The sequence below is a fragment of the Mauremys reevesii genome, linkage group 17 (assembly GCF_016161935.1).
Source record: "Mauremys reevesii isolate NIE-2019 linkage group 17, ASM1616193v1, whole genome shotgun sequence".
NCBI lineage: Eukaryota > Metazoa > Chordata > Testudines > Geoemydidae > Mauremys > Mauremys reevesii.
The window spans coordinates 12,010,673-12,037,674 of NC_052639.1; the positions used below are offsets into that span (position 1 = coordinate 12,010,673).

The following is a 27,002-nucleotide window of genomic DNA, read 5'->3' on the forward strand; positions in this document are numbered from 1 at the left end:
TGCCCGGAGACCCGTGGCGGGGACCCCCTGCTGCCGAATTACCGCCGAAGACCGGGCTGCACGTCGGCGGCGGGTCCCGCTTCGGCAGTAATTCGCCAGCAGAGGGTCCTTCCACCCCAGAGCGGAAGGATTCCCCGCCGCCGAAGACCGGGAGCAGAAGAAGCTCCAAGGGCCCGGTCCCGCAAGAGTTTTCCGGGGCTCCCGGAGCGAGTGAAGGACCCTGCTCCAGGGGCCCCGAAAAACTCTCGTAGGGGCCCCTGCGGGGCCCGGGGCCTGGGGCAAATTGCCCTCTTGCCCCTCTCGGCGGCCCTGTATAAAACTGAGGTGCAGCTTCACCCTGGTCACACCCCTCTATCCCTGCTCCACCCCTCCCCTCCAGCCTGTCCATGCTCCTCCCCGAGCACTCCTTGTGCCTACAGCTGCTGGGGAGGCACAAGTGGCACCTGTGTGGGAGGAATTTCCCAGGGTGGGGGAGGGCTTTACCCCTTCCCTACAGCCCCTTTGGCCCACCCTGGGCAGCATGGGAGGCAGAGCACAGTGGTGGGCTGGGGCCAGATTTCAAGAATGTCTCTTGATGTCAGATCCAAATATGGGATCCTGCCTTTACATGCGTAGGGGCTGGACACCTGCAGTGCCCAAGGACTCCACATGCAGCTGTGGCTGCAGTTGGAACAAGTTCCCTGCAGTCCTGTAGTTCAAAGGGAGAAACTGAGGTACCCAAAATTAGGCCATTGTTGTAAATTGAGGCCTTTCCGCCTTGCCCGTTAACAACAGTCGGTGGGCTAAGGCTCATTGGAAGTCACTGTTTAGACTTGATCACGGCTGACGTAGTCCTGGTCATAAGCAGAAGCCTGGCAGTGAAAGGTCCTGATTCCATCCCCAGCCTCCAGAGGCAGATGGTCCCCCAGGGATGGAACAACCCTGGGGAATATTTTACACTCACAGTCTTTCCCACGGGCTGGGTAATTCCACAGTCTCATTCACAGGGCTGAGAACCTCAGGGTTAAGTTGCACAAAGTGAAACTAACTGAAATGTGCCCCCTGCGCTGCACGCTGTGCTGTGCTGCCCTGGGGAGATGTGGCTTTAAGCTGCTGTCCCAGCCCCTTCCCACTCTCAAGAAGGACTGGGCCAAAAGAGATCTGATGAGGTTCAACAAGCGTAAGGATTTTTATCTCTCTAGGCCGATCTGATCAGAAGATCTCGGGGAGCCTTACAGTTTATCTCCCGCTGAGTCCCCCTTTTAAGGCCATCTATCAGAGCTGACTTTAATGAACTCCACACACACAAAGCTATAAAATAAAACAACAACACTTTATTTGCTAAGGGGAGAGGAAGGAATGGAAAGGGGAATGGATTAATGATTCTGGAGATTCGGAATAACACACAGGCACTTATAATACAAGATGTTCTATCTTTACAGACATCAGCGATAAAGGGTGCAGGATCCAGAAAAGAGAAGCCAGTAGTGAACACTGACCGTGGACAACAGATGAAACAGACAGGTACGTATCCCTATCTTAACTCCCACCCTAACCCGCTTTGCGTCGTCCTGAGTGCACGATTGATCTAACTAATCGGACCAGGTCCGTGTATGCAAGTTTGCTTTCCCAAAACAACAAACAAACAACCCCAACTTAATTAGTAAGTAGCTATTGCAGGCCCATAGCCAGTGGCAAGATTGTACCGCACCAGGAGAGAGAGCAGCCACCTGCACCTCTGACAGCTCAAAAGCTCAAGAGCCAGTGCCCCTGGCCCCTCCCCTCATTGGTCTCTGTAGGGAGCTGTTGCTGGGCAAGGTCAGATTCCTGCTCTTCCCACTTTCCCGCCTTTTCTAGGTACTGAGGAACAAGAACCTGACCCCAATGGAGGTCGCCTTGTCCTTTACCAAAACAAAATGGCCTTTTGATTTACAGAACTTATTTTAACTTTTATACAGAATAATTCGCAAACATGTATACTGAAATTAACATTTCCTCTTGTCGGTGTTACACCTGTTTTAAAAGATGTAACTGCCGACACCTGTGGCTTTGCCAAATTATGACCCACCCGATGAATAAATTGTCACATGGCGAAAAATTTGCATTGAACCCAAATACAACCATAGTATTACAGAGGGGTAGTGCTGATTAAAACATTCCTTATCGCAGACTGGGGATGTGTAATAACTGTTTGATTTGCTTCTTCCCTAATTACCACGGGACCAGTTAAACTAGGAATAGGAGAAGGAAGAACCAAAACAAATTGGTATACTCTTATTCCATACGGACCTACCATAGACCATTTACCAGAGTCTGCCGTTGTAACATTCATATTAAACCTCCTATACAAGTCTAACTATTTACGGAAAATTTAACCTTGATCTTACTGCAGTAGAAAGTTTTACAATGAAAAGACTCTTCCTGCTTTACATCCATTTCCCTGCATAGACGAACTATTGCAAGAAGGTGTGGATACAACAGTACATTGAGAGCCGAGAAGGAAGGACTGTGCTGGAGTACTAATTCTGAACATGGCACTAGGTCTTTCATGAACCCAAGGAGCTGATATATTTCCAGAAACCCACCCCATGGTACATGCTCAGGTACTTCCAATTTAATGCAACCGCAAATCTGAGAACTGTTGGGCACCCTAAGTTTGGTACAATTCCCAAAAGAGGTTTTACTATATCCCACTTACATGACATTTCTGTTTTTCTCTGCATCCCACAGGTGCAGCCTGATAGTTAAGGCACATTTCTGAAATTACTGCTTGAAATATACCTGCCTTGTTCGATCTTTCTTTGACCCACTTGAGCACACAGCACGGTTCTTCCTTGATCATTAAAACAGAAATGGGGTCATTTTGTTCCAAAGGATCCAGGGTGGCCATGGGATCCTCTGTGGCATAATGACTCCCTGTTATACAGAACAGATGGTCACCTTCAACCAAATCAATTAACCAAACCTTAACAAATACAGTGCAACCTATATACATAGAGAATAGGATGATGGCGGTCATGTCGATCTAGGAATGGAAGAGAAAATATGATTGGCACAGTTAAATGGGTTGATTTCCTTTCCATTCCTTTACCTGGCTGCTATGGAATCACTTTAATTTGATCCCCTTCTTTGCTGGTATTTGAACCTGATATACAGAGGCACTTGCTCCGTTTGTTATGATAACTGGACCCACCCAACGAGGACTAAGGACATGGCCTTTTCTATATAATACCTAAACATTACCTTTGTACCAACCACCCATCCTACATCATTAATGTGGCCTAACCAAGCACTAATGACTTGGTTATTAGCTTTTAGTTGAGGAGCTACTCGATGTTGAAGACTGCTGATGGTGTCTAGCAACTGTGACATGTATAAGTCTATTTGCACCCTGGGAAGGTACTCATCCGGTGGAACTCCTCCCACCCACTAAAGTTCAGGGGTGTGCATAATTCTCCCAGTTAGCATCTCGTGCGGTGAAAACCCTCACACAGTTCTAGTAGATCGCATGGCCGCTAGGATATATGGGAGTTTGCTATCCCAATCCCTTCCTTGCACATCTATTACTTTTCTAAGAGCAGTTTTCATGGCTCTATTAGCCTCTCGACGATAACAGATTTTGCGGGTGAGCAGCTATGTGCAACCGCTGTTTGATGTTTAAGGCCGCACACAGCGCTTTTGTGACTTCACCCACAAAGTGTGGTCCTCTGTCTGAATCTATTTCTGATGGGATACCAAATCGAGAAAAGGTTTGTTCCAGTATTTCCTCCTTTATGTTAGGCAACCACGCCACTTAGACACCCGTTCCAAAGTTTTGGACGCAGCATAGTGTCCCTGGCCATGAGCTACAGTTATTAGTTCTTTTCGTGGAGTTATTGGCATAACCAGTACAGGTAATTCACAGTTTGGTGATGTTGCTATAATCAATCCGTTTTGTCCTTACATATCCTTGATGTTTCCCTGCTGTTAAAAGGGCTTGGAGATCATTATCCTGTTTTTGCAGGGTCAAGATGCCATGGCCTGCTGACACATCTGGAGACGGCATCTTAACTACAGCAGCTGAAATTGGGTCTTATCCCATGTATATGCTGATCCTAACCTAGCAGCTTGTTTTGCTAGCTGATTGGCCTGATTGTCAAGCGTGGCCAGAACCGACCCCCTTCGTATGGGCTTTTACTTTGAACTCTTTTCTTCCAGATGGGAAGGGCTTGAACCACCCAACTAGAAGCAGAACACAGACAGATGTTTTCCTCAGGTGCTACCCCAGACGATACTGCCAGGACCGCAATTCATTGTGCAGCTTGTGCTGACGGCGGCCTCACCGTACCCTGCACCACTTGCTGTGTCCCCTCCTGGATTGCAGCAAACCCTGCAACAGGATGCCCTTCGTGGTGACAAGCACTCCCATCAACTGCCCAGAGTGTTAACCCTTTTCCTTGTACTTCTTCCCAGGATGTTGCTAAGAAGAATGGAGATAGTAAGTCTAAATCAGGATCTGGCAACGGACATTCGTGCTCATCTCCTGCGGTAATCGGAGCATAGGGAAGGATTCTCGTATGGGGGGGATCTTCTCAGTACGAATATCCCGATTGACCAGACTTAGAGTCCATCCCGCCAGCCGGGGAGAGGATACCCTTCCCTCATTAATTCTTCCAGAGATGACATATTTTACTGGAGTATGGCATGTCCTCACCACAATGAGAGCTGTGCCACTTAAATATTCCCAATGTGTTAGGGACCATACCAGGGCGAATACCTCACGTTCGCAAGCTGAAAACCTCGCCTCCACCTCACTGAGAGTTTTGGAACCATAGGCCATCGGTCTCACCTGGCCAATTTGTTTTTGCAGCAAAACAGCTCCAGTGCTTGCTGGAGTAGTTGCCAGGTGCAAGTAAAATGGCAGGCCTTGTTTAGGAGAGGCTCGCGCTGGTGCAGCCGCTAGAGCCTTTCTAAGATCATTAAAAAGGCACCTTTCACAATTGGCAAGTCAAATCCTAGTGAGGAAAAGACAAAGAAGCGTAAACTCTGGCAAGTCCAATGAAAAGTATAGGGCAGAGGCCAAAAATGAACGTGAAGAGCAACTAGCCAAGGCACAACAACTAACAGCAAAGGGTTGTTCAGTACATGGGATCAGGGCCGGCTCCAGGCACCAGCCTACCAAGCACGGGCTGGGGCGGCACCTTGGGAGGGGGGCACTCGGGGGTTGGGTTTATTGTTTTTGTTTGGCCAGGCGGCGCTGGGGGGAGGCGGGTCTTAGGAGGCGTGGTGCCGTGTTGGGGGGGCGGGGACTTGGGCGGTGCTCGGCTGGGGTGGGGACTTGGGCGACGTGCCGCTCGGGGGCGGGGATGTGGGTGGGGCGCCGCTCGGGGGGCGGGGATGTGGGTGGGGCGCCGCTCGGGGGGCGGGGCTTGGGTGACGCTACGGGCGGGGCCTTGGGCAGCATGACGCTCGAGGGGCGGGGACTTGGGCGGGGCAATGCTCAGGGTGGGGACTGGGCGGGGCGCCGCTCGGGGGGCGGGGCTTGGGTGACGCTCGGGGGCGGGGCCTTGGGCGGTGTGACGCTCGGAGGGGGTCCATGGGATGCAGGAAGTCTGCCAAACGGTCAGCAAAGCCACTAGGCAATCGGTGCTAAAGGAGCACTCCAGGAAGACCAGGCCACTGCGGCGAAGCTAAAAAAGTTCCTTGCTTCTGTCTTCACTGCAGAGGATGCGGAGGAAATCCAGACACGCCAGCCCTTCTTTTGAGGTGACAGATGCTAGAATCAAAGAATTATAGACCCATCTGGTTAGAAGGCACTGCATGGTCCTGGGTGGGTGTTTGGGTGAAGATGGGGGTTTGGGGTGTTGGCTCTGGGTGGGAGTTTGGGTTCTGGGTGCAGGGTCTGGGCTGGGACAGGGGGTTGGGGTGCAGGAGGGGGCTTGGGTGCTGGGTGCAGGGTCTGGGCTGGGACAGGGGGTTGGGGTGCAGGAGGGGGTACAAGCTCTAGGAGGGAGTTTGGGTTCTGGGTGCAGAGTCTGGGCTGGGACCGGGGGTGGGGTGCAGGAGGGGTTTGGGTGCTAGGTGCAGGGTCTGGGCTGGGACAGGGGTTGGGGTTTGGGAGCAGAAAGGGTACAAACGAGGGAGTTTGGGTGCTGGGTGCAGGGTCTGGGCTGGGACAGGGGTTGGGGTTGGGTGCAGGAGGGGTTTGGGTGCTAGGTGCAGGGTCTGGGCTGGGACAGGGGTTGGGGTGCAGGCGGGGGCTTGGGGGCTGGGTGCAGGGTCTGGGCTGGGACAGGGGGTTGGGGTGGGAGCAGAAGGGGTACAAGCTCTAGGAGGGGTTTGGGTTGGGTGCAGGGTCTGGGCTGGGACAGGGGTTGGGGTGCAGGAGGGGTTTGGGTGCTAGGTGCAGGGTCTGGGCTGGGACTGGGGGTTGGGGTTTTGGAGCAGAAAAGGGTACAAACGAGGGAGTTTGGGTGCTGGGTGCAGGGTCTGGGCTGGGACAGGGGGTTGGGGTTTGGGTGCAGAAGGGGGACAAGCTCTAGGAGGGGTTTTGTGCTAGGTGCAGGGTCTGGGCTGGGACAGGGGTTGGGGTGCAGGGGGGGGGGGGGGGCTGGGGTCAGGGCGGGGGGCGGGGGGGGCGTGGGGGGGGGGGGGGGGGGGGGGGGGAGGGGGGGGGAGGGGAGCAGGGGTGCAGGGGCTGGGAGGGGGGGGGGGGGGGGCAGGGGGTGGGTCTGGGGGAGGAGGAGGGGGGGGGGGGTGGCCCCCAGGGATGGGGGCTGGGGGGCAGGGGGGGAGGAGGAGGGGGGGGGGGACAAGATACCAGGCTGCTGCTCAGGAGGTCCAACCGGGATAAGCCCCCTCCTCAGATTCGACTTGGAGTCACCTGGTGGGGCGGGAGGCTGCCATGCGCCTCCTACTTCCACAGGCGCAGCAGCCTCAGCCTGCCCCCAGCGCCGCTCCTGTAGCCTGCAGTGGCAGCGGCCAGTGAGGAGCAGCAGTGTGGAGATGCAGGGGGCAGGCAGAGACGCTTGGGGGAGGCACGTGGGGGTGGCAGGCAGGGCCGGGGGATGCTCTGGGGGTGGCACGTGGGAGTGGCAGGTCGGGCTGGGGGAGAAACCCTGCCCTGAACATTGGTGGAGCCGGGCCCCTCGAGGCCCTGAATTTGCTGGAGCCCGGGCACCACAGGCCCATATAACTCGCCGCCTCTGGCAAGGTTCATCTAGTCTAACCCCTGCCAAGATGCAGGACTTTGTGTGTCTAACCCACCCAGCTTCTCTCTTCTGGCTGGGGTCCCTTGACTGCAGCAGCTCCCGATCTCCTCGCCTCCTCTGTCCCTTACTTCCTTCACTTCTCTGCCCACTGGTTTGCTGCATCTCTGAGTCCTCTCTATATGCCCTGGCCCAGCAGCTAGTTGCCCAGGCTACACTCCCATTGCCATCCGTGGGGGCAGCCTGGGCTGTGAGGGCTGCAGGTTTTGGTCCCTGGTCAATGCAGGTGCTATGGCTGCTGCACAGCTACGTGGTGACTCCTGCAGCCCATCACCAAACTGCGGGCCATATTCTGCAGGGTGGCCTCCTGGCTGAGATTCTGGGAGCAGAGAACCCTGGGTCAGAGAAGGAAAATGGCCCACACAGAACACACTGTCAATGGCTCCCACAGACGTCCCGTGACACCCGACTGTGCAGCCCAGAAGTTCTCCTGCTCCTTCATTGTCACCGCGGGCAAGAGTCTGGCAATGGGAATGGATTATGCATCTGGGCAAGGAGGAATTGGCCATGGAGGTGGAGGAGGACTTGGCTTTGCCCTCCTTATCCTCCTCCTCATCCAAGTCGTCCTCTTCTGCTTTCTTCTCCATGACCACGTGCTCCATTCCCATGGCCAGGTCCTCCCCCTCCTCCACTTCCTCCTCTCTGGCCAGATCCTCCCTCTCCTCTGTGGCCAGGTTCTCCTCCTCCTTTTCCTCCTCGTCCTCTTCTCTGGTCAGGTCCTCTTCCTCCTGCTCCTTCTCCGTGGCCAGGTTCTCCTCCTTCTCATCTTCCTCTCTGGCCAGGTCCTCTTGCTCCTACTCTTCCATTGCCAGGTCCACCTCCTTCTCTTCTTCTTCCCCCTGCATCGGCACATCCTCCTCCTCCTCCATTCCTGGGTCCTCCTAGTCTATAGTCAGGTCCTCTACCTCTTCTTCCGCCTCTTCTTCTTCCCCCTGCATGGCCACATCCTCGTCCTCCTCCATTGCCAGGTCCTCTCCCTTCTCCTCCTCCTGACCCAGATCCTCCTTGTCCTCCTCTGTGGCCTGGTCCTTCTCCATGGCCAGGTCTTCCTCTTTCTCCTCTGGAGCCAGGTCCTCCTCCTCTTCCTCCTGCTCCATGGCCAGGTGCTCCACTCCTGTGGCCAGGTCCTCTTCCTCTTCCTCCACAGGCAGGTGCTCCTCTTCCTGCTCCATGGCCAGGTCCTTCTCTTCTTCCTTTTGCTCCATGATCAGGTGTTCCTTTCTTCCTCTTCCTTTACCTTCTTCTTCCTCCTCCTTCTCAGTGATCAAGTCCTCTTCCTCTTCTGTGCAGAGGTCCTCCTCCTCCTCTTCTGCTGACAAGTTCTCTTCCTCCTCCTCTCCTCTGCTGCAGACACATTCTCCTCCTCCCCCTTTCCTCTGCTGCAGACACATTCTCCTCCTCCTCCTTTCCTCTGCTGCAGACACGTTCTCTTCCTCCTCCTCCTCCTCTTCTTCCTCTTCTGCAAACAAGTTCTCCTCCTCCTTTTCCTCTTCTGTAGTCAGATTCTCCTCTTCCTTCTCTTCAGACACATCCCCCCCCTCCTCCTCCTCTTCTTCCTCTTCTGCAAACAAGTTCTCCTCCTCCTTTTCCTCTTCTGTAGTCAGATTCTCCTCTTCCTTCTCTTCAGACACATCCCCCCCCTCCTCCTCCTCTTCTTCCTTTTCTGCAGACACATTCTCCTCCTCTTCTTCCTTTTCTGCAAACAGGTTCTCATCCTCCTCCTTGTTCTCTTCTATAGATATTTCCTCCTCCCCCTTCTCCTCTGTGTCCAGGTCTTCCTCCTCCTCAGTGGTAATGTTCTCCTCTTTCATCACTAGCTCCTCCACCTCCTCCTCTTTTTCACTAATCAGGACTTGCTCTTCCTGCTTCTCCTCCTCCTCTGTCTTTAGATCTTCCTCCTCTTCCTCTCTTTCTGTGTCAGGGTCTTCATCCTCCTCTGTCTTTTCCTCAGGGCAAAGTCCTTCTCTGACTGGTCTGTGGGGGTCTCTGCATCAGAGAGACAAGGGCAGAGGGTGACTCTTGCTGGGGAGGGGGGAAGAGGAAGGACAGGGGTGAGAAAGGATGGGGAGAGCAGATTTAATGTTTCTCCCTCCCATGTAAGCATCGAAAGGCAGAGAGATCCCCACAGTGTCCCTCTCACACCCCTTAGCCCCAGGACCCATTGCAGAGAGATCCCCACACTGCCCCGTCCACAGACCCCTCAGCCCCAATGACCCATGGCAGAGAGTTCCCCACACTGCCCCTCCCATAGACCCTCAGCCCTGTGGCCCCATGGCAGAGTGGGCCCTTCACTGTCCCATCCTCCCTGGGAGTTGCTCCAAATCATCAGGGACCCACTTCCCAGAAGCTCCCCCCATGCCCCATTGCAGGGGGTGGCTCTGCAACTCCCGCTGATGTCATTGAGCTCACGTGGCTCTGGCCAGACCCCTGGGCTGGGATCCCCACAATGACTGGGACAGAGCGACTGGGTGTTAATGGCCCTTGCTCCTCCCCATGCCCAGGGGGTCTCCTCACCTGCAGTGGAGGACCACTCAGCCTCCGTGTTGCAGAGAACCTCCAGAGAGTAGCTGCTCTCCTCTCCGGCAACAGTTAAGCAGCTGAGGCAGCGATCCCCCAGCTCCTGCCCTGGGAATGCCTCCTGCTGGCCCACACAGCTGGGATGAGGGCAGGCCTTCCAGCAGAAGCAAACCCAGAGCTGCGTTGCCTGGCTCCTGCCATGGGCTGAGTCCTGCCTGCCCAGATTGAACTTAGGCCACCTCCATCTCGGCCTGGATGTTGTCTCTCTCTGCTCAGCACCAGCCCTGGGGCTGGTTTCCTCCCAGTGAGCAAGGCCGAGCAGGACCATCTCCTGGGGTGGCCGGGGCCTGCTTCCCATGCCATGCGGATGGAGGGGCAGCTCTCTGTCTGGGGACGCTGGCAGCTGGTCCCCTCTGGCTCCGGGGCCACCTTCCTCCTGAGATACCTTCTCAGCACGTCCATCCTGGAACTGAGCAGGGAGCAGCCGTGAGTCTGGGGCAACAAAGCCTCTCAGCAATGGGCCTGTCTTGCCTCAGGGGGAATGGAACCTGGGTCCTTAGAATCATAGAATCTCAGGGTTGGAAGGGACCTCAGGAGGTATCTAGTCCAACCCCCTGCTCAAAGCAGGACCAACCCCAACTTAATCATCCCGGCCAGGGCTTTGTCAAGCCGGGCCTAAAAACCTCTGAGGATGGAGATTCCACCTAGGGAACCCATTCCAGTGCTTCACCATCCTCCTAGTGAAATAGTGTTTCCTAACATCCAACCTAGACCTCCCCCACTGCAACTTGAGACCATTGCTCCTTGTTCTGTCATCTGCCACCACTGAGAACAGCTGAGCTCCATCCTCTTTGGAACCCCCCTTCAGGTAATTGAAAGCTGCTATCAAATCCCCCCTCACTTTTCTCTTCTGCAGACTAAACAATCCCAGTTCCCTCAGCCTCTCCTCATAAGTCATGTGCTCCAGCCCCCTAATCATTTTTGTTGCCCTCCGCTGGACTCTTTCCAATTTCTCCACATCCTTCGTGTAGTGGGGCCCAAAACTGAACACAGTACTCCACATGAGGCCTCACCAATGTCGAATAGAGGGGAATGATCACGTCCCTTGATCTGCTGGCAATGCGTCTACTTATACAGCCCAAAATGCCATTAGCCTTCTTGGCAACAAGAGCACACTGCTGACTCATATCTAGTTTCTTGTCCACTGTAATCCCCAGGTCCTTTTTTGCAGAACTGCTGCTTAGCCAGGCGGTTCCCAGCCTGTAACGGTGCATGGGATTCTTCCGTCCGAAGTGCAGGACTCTCTTGGCCCCTGCTGACTCCACCCCAGGGGGCCCCTCCTAGTGCCTGAGTCACAAGGGCTGCTGTGCCCTGGGAAGTGTTTGGTGCCCAATAACAGACTAGGATTGTCATCCAGGCACAAGGGTACAAATCTATCACAATCTCCCAGTAACAACACAACAAGTGAGGAGCTTATTGGGCAGAGGGAAGAAAGGCCTGGGGTTAAGGAAAGAACAGGAGCAACTAGACTAGTAACCCATCAACACTCACAGCATTGACAAGGGGCCCGACCTGCCCCAACCAGCTCCTCCCAGCCCCTGCGCAGCAGAATGGGAGTTGAGTATCAGTTCTCTAGGGGCTGATGCTGCCCTGTGCTCCTTGGCCGGCTTGAAATTCACAAGGAAAACAAGCAAAGGGATTCTTACCGGGTCTTCGGTCTGAGTGTCAATGGGCACCTCCCAGGCTGTGACGCGTCTCCTCAGCTCCACTCCGCCAACAACCGAATGGAAACCAACCCCTTTGTCTCCGAGCACTGGCTTCTGATTGGCTCCCTCTGCTCCACTCCCCAACAGCCAATAACCAAATGTAAACTGACCCCTTTGTCTCCGAGCGCTGACTTCTGATTGGCTCTGGTAGTAGCTCCCGCATGTTCCGTCTCCGCCCGGCATTCCAGGCATGCTGGGAAGCGGTATCCTGAGCCCTGCAGCCATTGCAGTGGCGGCTTAACGCACAGGGGCCCATGCCCAGGGGCCTCGGGCAACTCTGGGGCCCTGGGAAAATCTCACCATGCTCGGGCAGCATGATTTCGTTGGTGATTGTCTTGCCTGGCATCAACAACGCTTCTGCTCTCACTCGTTTTCCATCTCACCACTGGGCTGGACTCTTTCCCTCTTCCCTCCTCTCCACCCCACATTTCTTTCCCCTTGGTGCCAAACACAACACAAGAGGAAAAACAAAGTTATCATCACAATCTGCCGTGATGGCTAGGCTCTCCTTCTCGCATCACCCACACCCCAGGGCTTACCCTGAACCCCTTTGCAAGATGTTGTCACAGATACAATTTGAAAGCAACCCACTGATCCTGCACCCAGCAAAGTCACGCTGCACAAGAGACTCTTGTCCCTTCAAATGGTATTAAGCCCACATAGCCCCAGGTGCAGCTAGGATGCACCTTATTTTCTTTAGTACTGGGGTTCTCGTCCTCTCCTTCCTATCTCTCTTGGACTCCATCTGTGGGAGTGGACAGGAAGTGTTACAGACACACAGACCCTCCCCCAGCTCTCTCTGCACCCTGGGCTCACACCTGGTTGTCTCCCCAATCCTTGGCGCTGTCCAGCATGCCTCCCCCCGCAGAAGTCATAGAATCATAGAATATCAGGGTTGGAAGGGACCTCAGGAGGTATCTAGCCCAACCCCCTGCTCAAATCAGGACCAATTCCCAACTAAAGCATCCCAGCCAGGGCTTTGTCAAGCCTGACCTTAAAAACCTCTAAGGAAGGAGATTCCACCACCTCCCTAGGAAACCCATTCCAGTGCTTCACCACTCTGTGAGTGAAAAAGTTTTTTCCTGATATCCAACCTAAACCTCCCACACTGCAACTTGAGACCATTACTCCTTGTTCTGTCATTGGGTACCACTGAGAACAGTCTAGATCCATCCTCTCTGGAACCCCCTTTCAGGTAGTTGAAAGCAGCTATCAAATCCCCTGCTCATTCATCTCTTCTGCAGACTAAACAATCCCAGTTTCCTCAGCCTCTCCTCATAAGTCATGTGCTCCAGCCCCCTAATCATTTTTGTTGCTCTCCGCTGGACTCTTTCCAATTTTTTCACATCCTTCTTGTACTGTGGGGCCCCAAACTGGACACAGTACTCCAGATGAGGCCTCACCAATGTCAAATAGAGGGGAATGATCACATCCCTCGATCTGCTGGCTATGCCCCTATTTATACAGCCCAAAGTGCCATTAGCCTTCTTGGCAACAAGGCCACACTGTCGACTCATATCCAACTTCTCGTCCACTGTAACTCCTAGGTCCTTTTCTGCAGAACTGCTTCCTAGCCATTCGGTCTCTAGTCTGTAACAGTGAATGGGATTCTTCCGTCCTAAGTGCAGGACTCTGCACTTCTCCTTGTTGAACCTCATCAGGTTTCTTTATCTAGGTCCCTCTGTATCCTATCCCTACCCTCCACTGTATCTACCACTCCTCCAAGTTTAGTGTCATCAGCAAACTTGCTGAGAGTGCAGTCCATGCCATCCTCCAGATCGTTAATGAAGATATTGAACAAAACCGGCCCCAGCACCGACTCTTGGGGCACTCCACTTGAAACGGGCTGCCAACTAGACATGGAGCCGTTGATCACTACCTGTTGAGCCTGACGATCTAGCCAGATTTCTATCCACCTTATAGTCCAATCATCCAGCCCACAGTTCTTTAACTTGCTGGCAAGAATACTGTGGGAGACCATATCAAAAGTTTTGCTAGAGTCAAGGAATAACACATCCACTGCTTTCCCCTCACCCACAGACCCAGTTATCTCCTCATAGACGGCCATTAGGGTAGTCAGGCCGGACTTGCCCTTGGTGAATCCATGGCGCCGCCCGCCTTGGTGGTGCTGAGTTCTGGGGCTGGGGTGGGGTCCGTCCGTTTCACAAGCTGCGGCTCTTCCCACGTCCCGAGCTCATGGTAGAATCCCGGCAGGAGTTTGGGGCAGAGGGAGCTGCCCACCCCCCCGTATACCAACCCTCCCCTCCCCTGCCTCATTCCAGACGCTGAGTCCCAGCCCTGCCGCTGCCCTGGGGCAGGTGGGTTTCTAGTCCCAGTTGGGCCCCTCTCCCTAGGCCAGCGGTTCTCAGCCCCATCAGCACACCGGGCCGCCGGGTAGTGTCTGCACTGGGTGGCTGCAGCCCACAATGGCTAAGAGGTTGAGAACCGCGGCTCTGGGCCGAGTCTGTGGCTGCTCTGGGCCAGGCCTCTGCAAAGCTCCCGCGGTCCGTTACTGGGGCCATTTCAGCCACTGTCCTGGCTGGACGGGGAGCAGCGGGAGCTGGAGGAGGAGGGAACTGGGGGGGTCCTTGCAGCTCAGGGGCTGCCCGGTTAGAGCCCAGCCCTGGGCGGGAATCCCCGGCAGAGCCTGGTTCCTCGCTCGTTCCGTGTGCTGGTTTCCCCTGGAGCTAATGGAGTCGGCGTCCCTGCGGTGGAGGGGTGGGGGACTCCGAACAGACCCAGAGCCGTAAGCGAGGCGAAGGTTTGGCCTTCAGGATAGCTGGTGCCCTGTAGTGCATCTGCAGAACCGTGGCCGGGGGGAGTCTGGGGCTGGGATAGCCGGGGGCTGCGGGTCAGGATTGAGGGACACCAGCAGGGCTGTGGGGGGGGGGGAGCCCAGGGCTGGGATAGCGGGGGGCTGGAAGTCGGGACTGAGGGGCACCGGCAGTGCTCTGTGAGGAGGGAGGGATGAGCCCAGGGCTGGGATAGTGGAGGGCTGCGGGTCGGGACTGAGGGGCACCGGCAGGGCCGTGGGGCGGGGTGAGCCCAGGGCTGGGATAGCAGGGGCTGTGGGTCAGGATTGAGGGCACTGGCAGTGCTGGGGGGGGGAGCCCAGGGATGGGATAGCAGGGGGCTGCGGGTCGGGACTGAGGGGCACCGGCAGGGCCGTGGGGTGAAGCAGCCCATCTGGCTCTAGGTTCTCCTCTCGGTTTCCTGGGCACTGAAACATTCCCCTGCTCCCCCCCACCGACCCAACGAATCCGAGCTGGGGCGCGGGGGCGAGGCTGGCCGGGCGCGGAGCTGCACGGTTCTCCCCTGCCCCCGTCTCGTTTGTTTCCGGCTGCAGGATGAAGAGGACGAGGACGATCCCATCTACGTGCATGGTGACGAAGGCTACAGCCCCAACCTCAGGGGCAACTACTTCCGAGATGGGCAAACCAAGATCGGTGAGCGCCCCTTGCCCTGCCCTGCCCCTCGGCAGCTCCCCGGGCCTCTGTCTGGGAGGAGCTGGGAGCGGGTGGCTGCGTGGGTACGTCCTCTCTGGCTGTGTGAGCTGGGCCCGGTGCAGTCTGGGGCGACCTAAGCCACCCTACGTCACTGCCCTCTGCAGTCTGCCGTCGAGCAGCCTTGGCGCGCCTTTGCATTGTGCCAACTGCCAACGGGCCTCCCGGGCTGTGCCGGGGGCTGGGCACAGAGATGCTCGTTGCCTCAGACAGAGGCACGAAGAGCAAGTGACTCTCCCAAGGACACCCAGGGGGTCACTAGCAGAGCCAAGAAGTGACCCTCCATCTCCTGCGTCCCAGCCCCATGACCCTCCTTGCTCTGCGAACATGTGCTCCCTAAATCTCTTTTCCTCGGCATCATCATGTGGCAGAGAGTTCCACTGGCTAACGTACATTGTCCAGAGCAGTAATGAAATGATCCAAAGCCCCTTGCTTGGCCACGTTAACGAGGCTCCCTCCCTCCCCAGGGCCCTGCTCACCCCTGTGGGCTGCGGCTGCAGGGGCTTCCCGTTCGCCTGCGGGCGTCCCGCTGCAGAGCCCGAGGCCACGCCCGCTGCAGTGCCCGGGGAATCTCCGCTGAGGCTAGCGGTGAGGCGCCCCAGCTGGTGGGCTGCATGTGCCAGAGTGGGGCTGATGTTCCCTCCAGCAGGGGGCGGTGGTGGCAGTGGCCCCACTCTAGGGCCCTAGGGCTGCTGTCTCCCCGCCCCCGCGCCCATCCTGTGCGTGGTCTGGGTGTTTTATGATCACGGTGAGTTTCGCTGCTGCTCCCCGGCCCTGCGGGAGGCTCCCAGCCCCTGGCCCGCTGCAAGGCCGGACCGCAGCCCCCTCCCCTTCGCCCCCGCAGACTTCGTGCTGGTGTGGGAGGAGAAGGTGCGGCCCCCGAAGAAGAGGAGGGGGAAGCTGGCGGCTCACGAGGCCAGAGGCGACCGGCCACGCGGGCACCACGAGCACTGGAGGAGGAAGTTCCTCAACAACCTGAGAAATGCCGGGCTGCTGATGGAGAAGGTGAGAGGAGAGATGCCTCCCTCCTCCGGTCCCGGCCGCATCCCTCCTGGGCCCCGGGCCCCTGCTGTGTCCCTCCCCCGCCCCCAGGTCCCTTCCATGTCCCTCCCCCACCCCCTAGGTCCCTGCCGCGTCGGGTTGCCAACTTTCTAATCACACAAAACCCAGCATCCCCGCCCCTCCTCCGAGGCCCCACCCATGCCCCGCCCCTTCTCCGAGGCCCCGCCCCTACTCACTTCATCCCCCCCCTCCATCGCTTGCTCTCTCCCACCCTCATTCACTTTAACTGGGCTGGGGATTAGGTACGGGGGGTTGGGGATGCTGGCTCTGGAGTGGGTCTGGGGATGAGGAGTTTGGGGTGCAGGAGGGGGCTCTGGGCTGGGGCAGGGGGTAGAGGTGAGGGCTGTGGGAGGGAGTTTGGGTGCAAGAGGGGGCTGCGGGGTTCATCGTGGTTCCCAGCCAATGGGAGCTGCAGAGCCGGCATTAGGGTCAGGGGCAGCGCGTGGAGCCTCCCTGGCCGCCCATGTGCCTAGGAGCTGCAGGGACCTCGGGGCCGTGTGAATTCTGGGCAGGCAGGAGCCTGCCTTAGCCCCGGGCCCCGGTTGTGCCGCCGACCGAGTCACCAGGGTCCCTTTGTGACGGGCGTTTCGCCTGGCAACCCAAGGTCCCTGCCATGTCCCTCCACCTCCAGGCCCCAGGCCCCCTGTGACGATGCGGTTCTGGCGGGACCCAACTGCGAGTGCCAATTCAGGACCAATTGCTCAAACAGGGCAGTCACAGCCCATGGCTGGGGGTTTCCACCTCTAAGGCAAACCAAACCAGCCAGACAGAGAGGACTTCGGTCTCACCCCACTGGCTAACCACAAGTCACACAAGGAATTTCCTTAGACACTCCAGTCTCCCAGTATCACCACCAGTGCCACTCGTCCTGGGGATGAATGGTTATGAAAACCAACACCCCAATAAAAGAAAATGGTTCCCTCGATCCCAAAGGACCAAGCCCCAGACCCAGGTCAATATACACATCAGATCTTACCCACAAATCACGCTGTTGCCAATCCTTTAGAATCTAAAATCTAAGGGTTTATTCATAAAGGGAACAAGGTAGAGCTGAGAGCTAGAACTGGTTACATGGAATCAATCACATACAGTGATGGCAAAGTTCTTGGTTCAGGCTTGTAGCAGTGATGGAATAAACTGCAGGTTTAAATCAAGTCTCTGGAACATCCCCCGCTGGGATGGGCCATCAGTCCCTGTGCAGAGCTTCAGTTTGTAGCAAAGTCCCTCCAGAGGTAAGAAGCAGGATTGAAGACCAGATGGAGATGAGGCATCAGCCTTTTAGAGGCTTTACAGCAAAATGGAGTCTGGAGTCACCTGGGCAAGTCCCTGCACTTTGCTGAGTCACAAGGCGTGTCTGCCTCCTCTCCATGGGTCAGTTGTGTAGCTGATGGTCCTTAATGGGCCCTCAAGCAGGCTAGGCAGGGCTAACACCACCAGAAACACAGCACAAATTTGAAATACAGACAGTACAGAGCCAATACTCATAACTTCAACTACAAAATGACACATGCACCCAGACACCATAATCATAACCAGCCACCCATAGCCTGGTCTTAGACACCTTATATGATCCTTTACATAAGATTTGGTGCCACTACAGGACCTTGGTTGCAACCATGTTCTATATGGTCCCAGATCATATCAGTAACGTCACACCCCGCCATGGCCCTCCCCTCTCAGGCCTGATCCCCCAGCGTCACCCCTCCGAGCCCCAGCCCCCACCCCATCCCTCTCCCACTGGGTCCAGGCCCCTGCTGCATCCCCCTCCCAAGCCCGGGCCATGTCCCCCCATCCCAAGGCCCTGGCCCCCACCACATCCTCCCGGCTCCAGCCAGGCCTGGCTGTGGCTGATTGGGGTGACGGTGCATTGGGAGACTCTCGAGGCCTTGCTGGCCCCAGGATGCAGCAGTCGGAGAGAAGGCGGCTGTCCCCTGCCTGACCCCAGGGCCGTGTGTCCCATCCCTGCCCTACAGACCCTGGCCTGGAGCCCCTGGACGCAGGCACATGGCAGCTCTGCCCCTGGGGCTCCGTGTTCAGCCCCTCCTGCTTCCCCGCAGGAGGAGATGCTGAGCGAGCGGAAAACCATCCACTACCTGAAGCTGAGCGCCCCGTGGGACGTGCTGGTGTTCTACGCCGAGGAGCTGTGCCTGCGAGCGCCCCTGCAGGTCAGTGCACCCGGGGGGGGGGCGGCTCTCCCACCAGCACCCCCATTGCCCTCTGCTAGCCCAGTCCTGGGCTCCCCGCATCTCTGCCAGCGCCCCTCAACCCCGACCGCAGCCCTCCTACCCCAGCCTGGGCTCCCACCCAGCTCTGCCAGCGCCCCGACCCGCAGCCCCTGCTAGCCCAGCCCTGGGCTCCCCAGCTCTGCCAGCGCCCCTCAACCCCGACCCGCAGCCCCCTCCTACCCCAGCCCTGGGCTCCCCCACCCAGCTCTGCCAGCGCCCCTCAACCCCGACCCGCAGCCCCCTCCTACCCCAGCCCTGGGCTCCCCACCCAGCTCTGCCAGCTCCCCTCAACCCCGACCCGCAACCCCCTGCTAGCCCAGCCCTGGGCTCCTCACCCAGCTCTGCCAGCGCCCCTCAACCCCGACCCGCAGCCCCTGCTAGCCCAGCCCTGGGCTCCCACCCAGCTCTGCCAGCCCCTCAACCCCCGCAGCCCCTGCTGGCCCAGCCTGGGCTCCCCAGCTCTGCCAGTGCCCTCAACCCTGCCTTGGGCTCCCACTCTGCCACCCAGCCCTGGGCGCCCCCCAGCTCTGCCAGCGCACCGACCCGCAGCCCCCTGCTAGCCCAGCCCTGGGCTCCCCCCCCAGCTCTGCCAGCGCCCCTCAACCCCGACCCAGCGCCAGCCTGGGCTCCCCACCCAGCTCTGCCAGTGCAGAGGCCCTGCCCCCTGTTCAGCCCTGCAGCTGTGCAGGTCCCTGGTTGGTCACCTCACCCGGACAGCCTTGTTTCAGCCCTTGGCAGGTCCTTCTGGGCTGTTGGACCCCTGGAGTACTGGAAGAGGTGAAGCGCCACGCTGGCTCCACTGGGACTGCATGGACTTCCAGGAGGGGCTGCTGGTTCCCACGACCCTCCATCCAGCAGGGTTGGCTCTGCCCAGCTAGCCAGCATGGGTGCAGGCGTGCACGTGTCGGGATCCTTCCTCTCCTCCCTGAGGCCAGAGGGGGCTGTGGCTGGATACACACCTCCCTGCAGGGAACGAGGCCGCCTGCCCCAAAGCACAGACACAGACCAGAGGAGTTTAAGGAGACTCTCTCTTCAGGTCTCCAGCCACTAACTGGTGCCAGTCCTGGACATGTGAGCAGAGCCGAGTGCAGCGATGCACTCTCCCAGCGATGGCACTGGGTTGGCAGGTGGCACCATTCATGGCACCTGAACCTGTATTCCCTCAATAGCCCACCAAGGGCCCCCACCCTTCTCCTCCTCAGCTGTCCCCTCTCTTGGGTGGAAACCCGCCTCTCCCTGCTGCCCGGGCTATTTCCAGGCTGTGCAGCCCCCTGCTTACACTGTGCCATTGCCCAGAAAAGCAGGCTGGTGGGTGGCCAGCGTTGGCACTTTGCTTTCTCTCCAGAGGCTGCAAACGGTGCCTTGCCGGCAGTTATACGGCGCCACCCCGCTCTCCCTCAGCAAATCACCACATATCAAAGCCCCTCCTTGTGTCTCCCTCCTTTCTTCTGACAGCTGTGACCCGGGGGCTTTTGCTAGGCCTGGGAGCGGAGAGTGATGGGAGCTGCTGGAGTAGCCCCTATAGCACCCCCACCCCCTATAGCGCCCCCGCCCTTCGAGAAGGCAGCACCCAGGCCGCACACTAGTAACGGCGGCTGGCGGCAGCCTGCGAATTCCTGTGTCTGAGGGCTGGATGTCGGGGGGCAGGGAGGGGGGCAGGGTAGGATGGCAGGGGTCCTCCTCACACACCCCCCCTCCTGCGCTCCCAACCCCAGCCCCACAGACTCACGCGGGCGTGTTGGTTCCCATGGCAACCAGGCCTGCGAGGAAGACCACGGTGCCCACGGCCGCAGCAGGGAGCAGCCAGGCCGTGTAGAAGCCTGCAGAGGGGACGGGCACGTGAGACCAGCCCCCGGAGGAGGGCGACACCGGGCAGGGGAGACCCCCTCCCTCCCCTCTCCATCAAGGGTGGGGCACCAAGACTCCTGAGTTTCACCCCCAGGGCTGATGCCCTGTGTGGCTTGGGGAAAGTCCCTCCCCCGTCCGTGCCTCAGTTTCCTCAGCTGTAAAATGTGGACAATGATCCCGCCCCACCTGGCAGGCTGGGGGCAGGACTAAGGCACTTGCAGACTCTGCATGGCACCTCGCTCACCCTCTTCCACCCCACGCCCGCCCACGCCCCTGTGAAGCAGGGGCACGGGGCACCAGCCACATGGCACTGCTGGCACTTGGCAGCACCAAGGGAAAGAACCAGGAGACCTGCCCACACGGTCCTGCCCCCCGGCCCTTTCTGTACCAGTCAGGGTGCCGGGAATCTGCCTCTGCCGGCCGGACACCGAGAGCCCTGGGCAGCGCCACCGGGCAGCACAGGCTGGGTGAGCCTGGCTGGGGGCAGAGAGAAGCCCTGGGGCTCTGTGTGTCCAGCAGGCTCCAGGAACAATCCCCGTGATCCCCATCCCAGCCCCAACCTGGCCCCTGGGACGCTGCAGGGGAGGCGCTGGGGGCAGGGGGGCAGAGGCGGACAGAGGGGAGGAGGAGGTGGGCTCTCACCCAGCCAGGCGAAGTAGATGGCAATCTTCTCCCCGAAGTACTGGCGGATGTGATCCAGCGGCTGGTACCGGTACCAGCAGCCCCACTGGGCCCAGAAGCGGTAGAGGACTTGGCGAGGGTTCAGGGCTTCATCGGGGACCTCAGACTCAGGCGTCTCGAAGGGGCCCTGGGTCAAGGCAACAGAGAGGGAGACGGGTCGGCCACCTGCACAGCCAGGGGCGACTGCGGATGGGGCAGGGTCTCTGCAGTGCCCAGGGAGCAGAGCTGCCAACGGCTGCCCGGGACCCCCGCCTAGTGCCGGCTGAATGGCCGCAGTGACCAACCAGGACCTGCAGAGCCAGCAGCTGCCCCCCGGTCCCCACATCCCAGCTCCGGAGGGACGTCTGTGTCCCCGCCCCATCCCAGCTCCGGAGGGACATCTCTCTCCCAGGCCCCCCATCCCAGCTCCAGAAGGACGTCTCTCTCCCAGGCCCCCCATCCCAGCTCCGGAGGGACGTCTGTCCCCGCCCCATCCGAGCTCCGGAGGGACGTCTCTCTCCCAGGCCCCCCATCCCAGCTCCAGAAGGACGTCTCTCTCCCAGGCCCCCCATCCCAGCTCCGGAGGGACGTCTGTCCCCACCCCATCCCAGCTCCGGAAGGACGTCTCTCCCAGGCCCCCATCCCAGCTCCGGAGGGACAGCAGCCCACCCGGCAGCCCCTACCTCGAGCCGCGGGAAGCCAGCGCCGTACACCCGCTCGTGCAGCAGCCGGCTGATCCCGATCTCGGCACGTGTCCGCTTCCCGTAGATGGTGCGAGCCAGGATCTCATAGACCTGCCGACCCTAGTAGCGCTGCTCCGTCAGCAAAGTCCTCCCTAGCAAGGGCTCACGCGGAGCAGTAACCCAGCAAGTCCCTGCTGGGAGCAGCCCTGGAGCTCACACACCTGGACCTTGCACCAGAGCCTTGGGATGCTAATGGGAGCCTTCCCATAGACCTTTCTGGCCCAGCCCCCAGGGCAGGAGCTGCCCACGGCTCTGATGCCCCCACATTCCCCTTGGCTCATGCTAGGTGCAGGGCAGAGGGAGCCTTCCTGACCCTTCCCCAGGCAATCAGCCGTGCCCTGGAGCCTGAGATTGGATTCAAACACACGTCACTGGTTCTAGTGTTTCCCACCAGCTGTGGGGCCTGCGGAGGCTGAAGCACAGAGCTGGGCCCGAAGCCATGAAGGGGGATGATTCTGGGTTGGGGTTTCTACACAGAGCTGGGGGCAGGGTTGGGTCTGGGTGGGGGGTTAAATCAGCCCATTAGAGAGCCAGGGGATTTCGATCTGGCTGCCCACCATGTGATGGGCCCGTGGAGCTGCCTCTAGGGCAACGGGGTTAATTACGGACCTGGGCAGAGCAGGGCTGGGAGTGGGGCAGGCCCCTGAGGTCCCCACGCTCCCCCCACCCTACTCACGATGCGATGTCTCTGCGTGTTGCTGAAGTAGGAGTCCCGGGAGTCGCTGCCCAGGAACCTGGGGGGGATAATCAAACAGCCAGTCGGGCCAGGGGAAGGGAGGCAAGGAGGGAGCTGTGACGAAGTGGGGATGTTCTGGCTGTGCTCTGTGAATGCTGAGTGGGGAGTGCTGGCCTGGGAAGGCTGCAGGGGAGTTGTGCTGGGACTGGCTGCATTGGGGATGGGAGACTTGCCTTGAGGAGGACACCTGAGCACGGAACATGAGACCCCAGGAAGGGGCTGAGGTCGGCCAGGTGACACCTCTGCCCGGAAACTGGACAAAGGACACAAAGGCTGGGAGGAGCCGGGGGAGGCTGAGTGAGAGGCTGGAGGGAGTTTCAGTTTGGAGCTGGCTGGGAGACTGGAGGGGAGCCCAGATGGGGCTCTGGTCTCCCAATGCAGCTCTGGCCTCCCTGGCCCCCCAGATGGACCTAACTGAGGGAGTCCCGAGACTCACTTGTCCAGCTTGGACCTGCGGAAGGCGCAGGTGTAATAGTCCGCGGGCTTGCTGGGGACGTGCTGGTGCAGGGCGTTGGGGTGCAGAGTCTCCTCAGGACCTCGGCGGAGCTGTTCCAGTCCGGGTTGGGCTGGGCCTGCGGTCGGCACAGAGAGCGCCAGGGCTGGGGTGGCCAGGGAACCTCCCAGCCCGACAGTCACCCGCCGGCGGCGACGGGGCCAGCCCCCCCCCTCCTTCCTGCCCCCGGGGGGCCCACCAGAGCGGGGGGGCGGGGCTCAGCTAGCAGGGGGCTGCGGGTCGGAGCGCTGTCAGAGCTGGGTGGGGAGCCCAGGGCTGGGCTAGCAGGGGGCTGCGGGTCGGGGTTGAGGGGCGCTGTCAGAGCTGGGTGGGGAGCCCAGGGCTGGGGTAGCAGGGGCTGCGGGTCGGGGTTGAGGGGAGCTGGCAGAGCTGGGTGAGGAGCCCAGGGCTGGGCCAGGGGGCTGCAGGTCGGGGTTGAGGGGCGCTGGCAGAGCTGGGTGGGGGAGCCCAGGGCTGGGGTAGGAGGGGCTGCGGGTCGGGCTGGAGGGGCGCTGTCAGAGCTGGGTGGGGAGCCCAGGGCTGGGGTAGGAGGGGCTGGTCGGGGTTGAGGGGCGCTGGCAGAGCTGGGTGGGGAGCCCAGGCTGGGCCAGCAGGGGCTGCGGGTCGGGGTTGAGGGGCGCTGGCAGAGCTGGGGAGCCCAGGGCTGGGCTAGCAGGGGCTGCGGGTCGGGTTGAGGGGCGCTGGCAGAGCTGAGGGGGAGCCCAGGCTGGGGTAGCAGGGGCTGCGGGTCGGGGTTGAGGGGCGCTGGCAGAGCTGGGGGGGGAGCCCAGGTCTGGGCTAGCAGGGGCTGCGGGTTGAGGGCACTGGCAGAGCTGGGAGCCCAGGGCTGGGGTAGGAGGGGCTGCGGGTCGGGGTTGAGGGGCGCTGGCAGAGCTGGGGGAGCCCAGGGCTGGGGTAGGAGGGCTGCGGGTCGGGGTTGAGGGGCGCTGTCAGAGCTGGGTGGGGAGCCCAGGGCTGGGGTAGGAGGGGGCTGCGGGTCGGGGTTGAGGGGCGCTGGCAGAGCGGGGTGGGGGAGCCCAGGGCTGGGCTAGCAGGGGCTGCGGGTCGGGGCACTGGCAGAGCTGGGGAGCCCAGGGCTGGGCTGCAGGTCTGGCAGAGCTGGGTGGGAGCCCAGGCTGGGGTAGGAGGGGCTGCGGGTCGGGTTGAGGGGCGCTGGCAGAGCTGGGGGGAGCCCAGGGCTGGGGTAAGTGGGGGCTGCGGGTCGGGGTTGAGGGGCGCTGGCAGAGCTGGGGGGGGCCCAGGGCTGGGCCAGCAGGGGCTGCGGTCGGGGCGCTGGCAGAGCTGGGGGGAGCCCAGGGCTGGGGTAGCTGGGGCTGCGGGTCGGGGTTGAGGGGCGCTGGCAGAGCTGGGGGGGGAGCCCAGGCTGGGCTAGCAGGGGCTGCGGGTCGGGCGCTGGCAGAGCTGGGAGCCCAGGCTGGGGTAGGAGGGGGCTGCAGGTCGGGTTGAGGGGAGCTGGCAGAGCTGGGTGGGAGCCCAGGCTGGGGTAGGAGGGGGCTGCGGGTCGGGGTTGAGGGGCGCTGGCAGAGCTGGGGGAGCCCAGGGCTGGGCTAGCAGGGGCTGGTCGGGTCGGGCGCTGGCAGAGCTGGGTGGGGAGCCCAGGCTGGGGCAGGAGGGGGCTGCGGGTCGGGGTTGAGGAGCTGGCAGAGATGCGGGGAGCCCAGGACTGGGCTAGCAGAGGCAATGGGGGCTGGTGGGAGAGCCGCCCCGGGTGCACTGACCTGCAGGGCGCCGCAGGCACAGCTCCTCGGCGTAGAACACCAGCACGCCCCACGGGCGCCAGCTTCAGGTAGTGGATGGTTTTCCGCTCGCTCAGCATCTCCTCCTGCGGGAAGCAGGAGGGGGCTGAACACGGAGCCCCAGGGGGCAGAGCTGCCATGTGCCTGCGTCCAGGGCTCCAGGCCAGTGTCTGTAGGGCAGGGATGGACACACGGCCCTGGGGTCAGGCAGGGGACAGCCGCCTTCTCTCCGACTGCTGCATCCTGGGGCCAGCAAGGCCTCGAGAGTCTCCCAATGCACCGTCACCCCAATCCGCCACAGCCAGGCCTGGCTGGAGCCGGGAGGATGTGGTGGGGGCCAGGCCTTGGGAAGGGGGACATGGCCAGGGCTTGGGAGGGGATGCAGCAGGGCCTGGACCCAGTGGGAGAGGGATGGGGTGGGGGCTGGGGCTCGGAGGGGTGACGCTGGGGGATCAGGCCTGGAGAGGAGGGCCATGGCGGGGTGTGACGTTACTGATATGATCTGGGACCATATAGAACATGGTTGCAACCAAGGTCCTGTAGTGGCACCAAATCTTATGTAAAGGATCATATAAGGTGTCTAAGACCAGGCTATGGGTGGCTGGTTATGATTATGCTGTCTGTGTGCATGTGTCATTTTGTAGTTGAAGTTATGAGTATTGGCTCTGTACTGTCTGTATTTCAAATTTGTGCTGTGTTTCTGGTGGTGTTAGCCCTGCCTAGCCTGCTTGAGGGCCCATTAAGGACCATCAGCTACACAACTGACCCATGGAGAGGAGGCAGACACGCCTTGTGACTCAGCAAAGTGCAGGGACTTGCCCAGGTGACTCCAGACTCCATTTTGCTGTAAAGCCTCTAAAAGGCTGATGCCTCATCTCCATCTGGTCTTCAATCCTGCTTCTTACCTCTGGAGGGACTTTGCTACAAACTGAAGCTCTGCACAAGGGACTGATGGCCCATCCCAGCGGGGGATGTTCCAGAGACTTGATTTAAACCTGCAGTTTATTCCATCACTGCTACAAGCCTGAACCAAGAACTTTGCCATCACTGTATGTGATTGATTCCATGTAACCAGTTCTAGCTCCCCTTTATGAATAAACCCTTAGATTTTAGATTCTAAAGGATTGGCAACAGCGTGATTTGTGGGTAAGATCTGATGTGTATATTGACCTGGGTCTGGGGCTTGGTCCTTTGGGATCGAGGGAACCATTTTCTTTTATTGGGGTGTTGGTTTTCATAACCATTCATCCCCAGGACGAGTGGCACTGGTGGTGATACTGGGAGACTGGAGTGTCTAAGGAAATTCCTTGTGTGACTTGTGGTTAGCCAGTGGGGTGAGACCGAAGTCCTCTCTGTCTGGCTGGTTTGGTTTGCCTTAGAGGTGGAAACCCCCAGCCATGGGCTGTGACTGCCCTGTTTGAGCAATTGGTCCTGAATTGGCACTCGCAGTTGGGTCCCGCCAGAACCGCATCGTCACAGGGGGCCTGGGGGTGGAGGGACATGGCAGGGACCTTGGGTTGCCAGGCGAAACGCCCCGTCACAAAGGGACCCTGGTGACTCCGGTCGGCGGCACAACCGGGGCCCGGGGCTAAGGCAGGCTCCCTGCCTGCCCAGAATTCACACGGCCCCCAGGTCCCTGCAGCTCCTAGGCACATGGGCGGCCAGGGAGGCTCCATGCGCTGCCCCTGACCCTAATGCCGGCTCTGCAGCTCCCATTGGCTGGGAACCACGATGAACCCCGCAGCCCCCTCTTGCACCCAAACTCCCTCCCACAGCCCTCACCTCTACCCCCTGCCCCAGCCCAGAGCCCCCTCCTGCACCCCAAACTCCTCATCCCCAGACCCACCCCAGAGCCTGCATCCCCAACCCTCCCCCCCCCGTACCCTAATCCCCAGCCCAGTTAAAGTGAATGAGGGTGGGAGAGAGCAAGCGATGGAGGGGGGGGATGAAGTGAGTAGGGGCGGGGCCTCGGAGGAGGGGCGGGGCAGGGGGGGGGCCCCGGTGGAGGGGCGGGTTGGCTGGGTTTTGTGTGATTAGAATGTTGGCAACCCGACGCGGCCGGGACCTAGGGGGTGGGGGAGGGACAGGGAAGGGACCTGGGGCGGGGAGGACACAGCAGGGGCCCGGGCCCAGGAGGGATGCGGCCGGGACCGGAGGAGGGGAGGCACATACCGGGGCCCACGGTGATAAGTCTCTCCTCTCACCTTCTCCATCAGCAGCCCGGCATTTCTCAGGTTGTTGAGGAACTTCTTCGTTGCAGGCCAAGGCACGCTTCGGCCCGTGAGCCGCCAGCTTCTCCTGGGGCTGTTCTCTTCCACAGCACGAGTTCGTGCGAAGGAAGTTGCAACTGCGCCTGCAGCGGCCAGGGCGCCGAGTCATCGAGCAGCAGGCCTCAATGCGATCATAAACGCCCAGACCACACAGGATGGCGCCGGGCGGGAGAGCCAGCCCAGCCTCAGAGCGCAT

At 59.7% G+C, this 27,002-nt stretch overlaps 2 protein-coding genes and 1 long non-coding RNA gene across 3 annotated transcripts; 1 reads left to right on the forward strand and 2 right to left on the reverse strand.

Moving 5' to 3' along the window:
- Positions 1–1,418: 1,418 nt before the first annotated feature.
- LOC120385130 (anoctamin-6-like) lies at positions 1,419–25,308 on the forward strand. Its single transcript, XM_039504241.1, has 8 exons — positions 1,419–1,503; positions 2,428–2,582; positions 4,432–4,506; positions 5,683–5,724; positions 14,856–14,955; positions 15,857–16,017; positions 18,132–18,239; positions 25,250–25,308. Exons 2-8 carry the CDS (start codon positions 2,568–2,570, stop codon positions 25,277–25,279), a joined length of 531 nt encoding a protein of 176 aa, XP_039360175.1. The 5' UTR covers positions 1,419–1,503; positions 2,428–2,567; the 3' UTR covers positions 25,280–25,308.
- LOC120385131 (anoctamin-7-like) lies at positions 4,390–21,178 on the reverse strand. The gene is made up of 3 exons (XM_039504243.1): positions 20,790–21,178; positions 20,029–20,119; positions 4,390–4,973 (listed from the first exon to the last, which is right to left on the reverse strand). Exons 1-3 carry the CDS (start codon positions 21,151–21,153, stop codon positions 4,967–4,969), a joined length of 462 nt encoding a protein of 153 aa, XP_039360177.1. The 5' UTR covers positions 21,154–21,178; the 3' UTR covers positions 4,390–4,966.
- LOC120385140 lies at positions 21,549–22,793 on the reverse strand. The gene is made up of 3 exons (XR_005589292.1): positions 22,723–22,793; positions 22,227–22,284; positions 21,549–21,601 (listed from the first exon to the last, which is right to left on the reverse strand). It is a non-coding gene; the product is annotated as an uncharacterized LOC120385140 (long non-coding RNA).
- Positions 25,309–27,002: the final 1,694 nt, after the last annotated feature.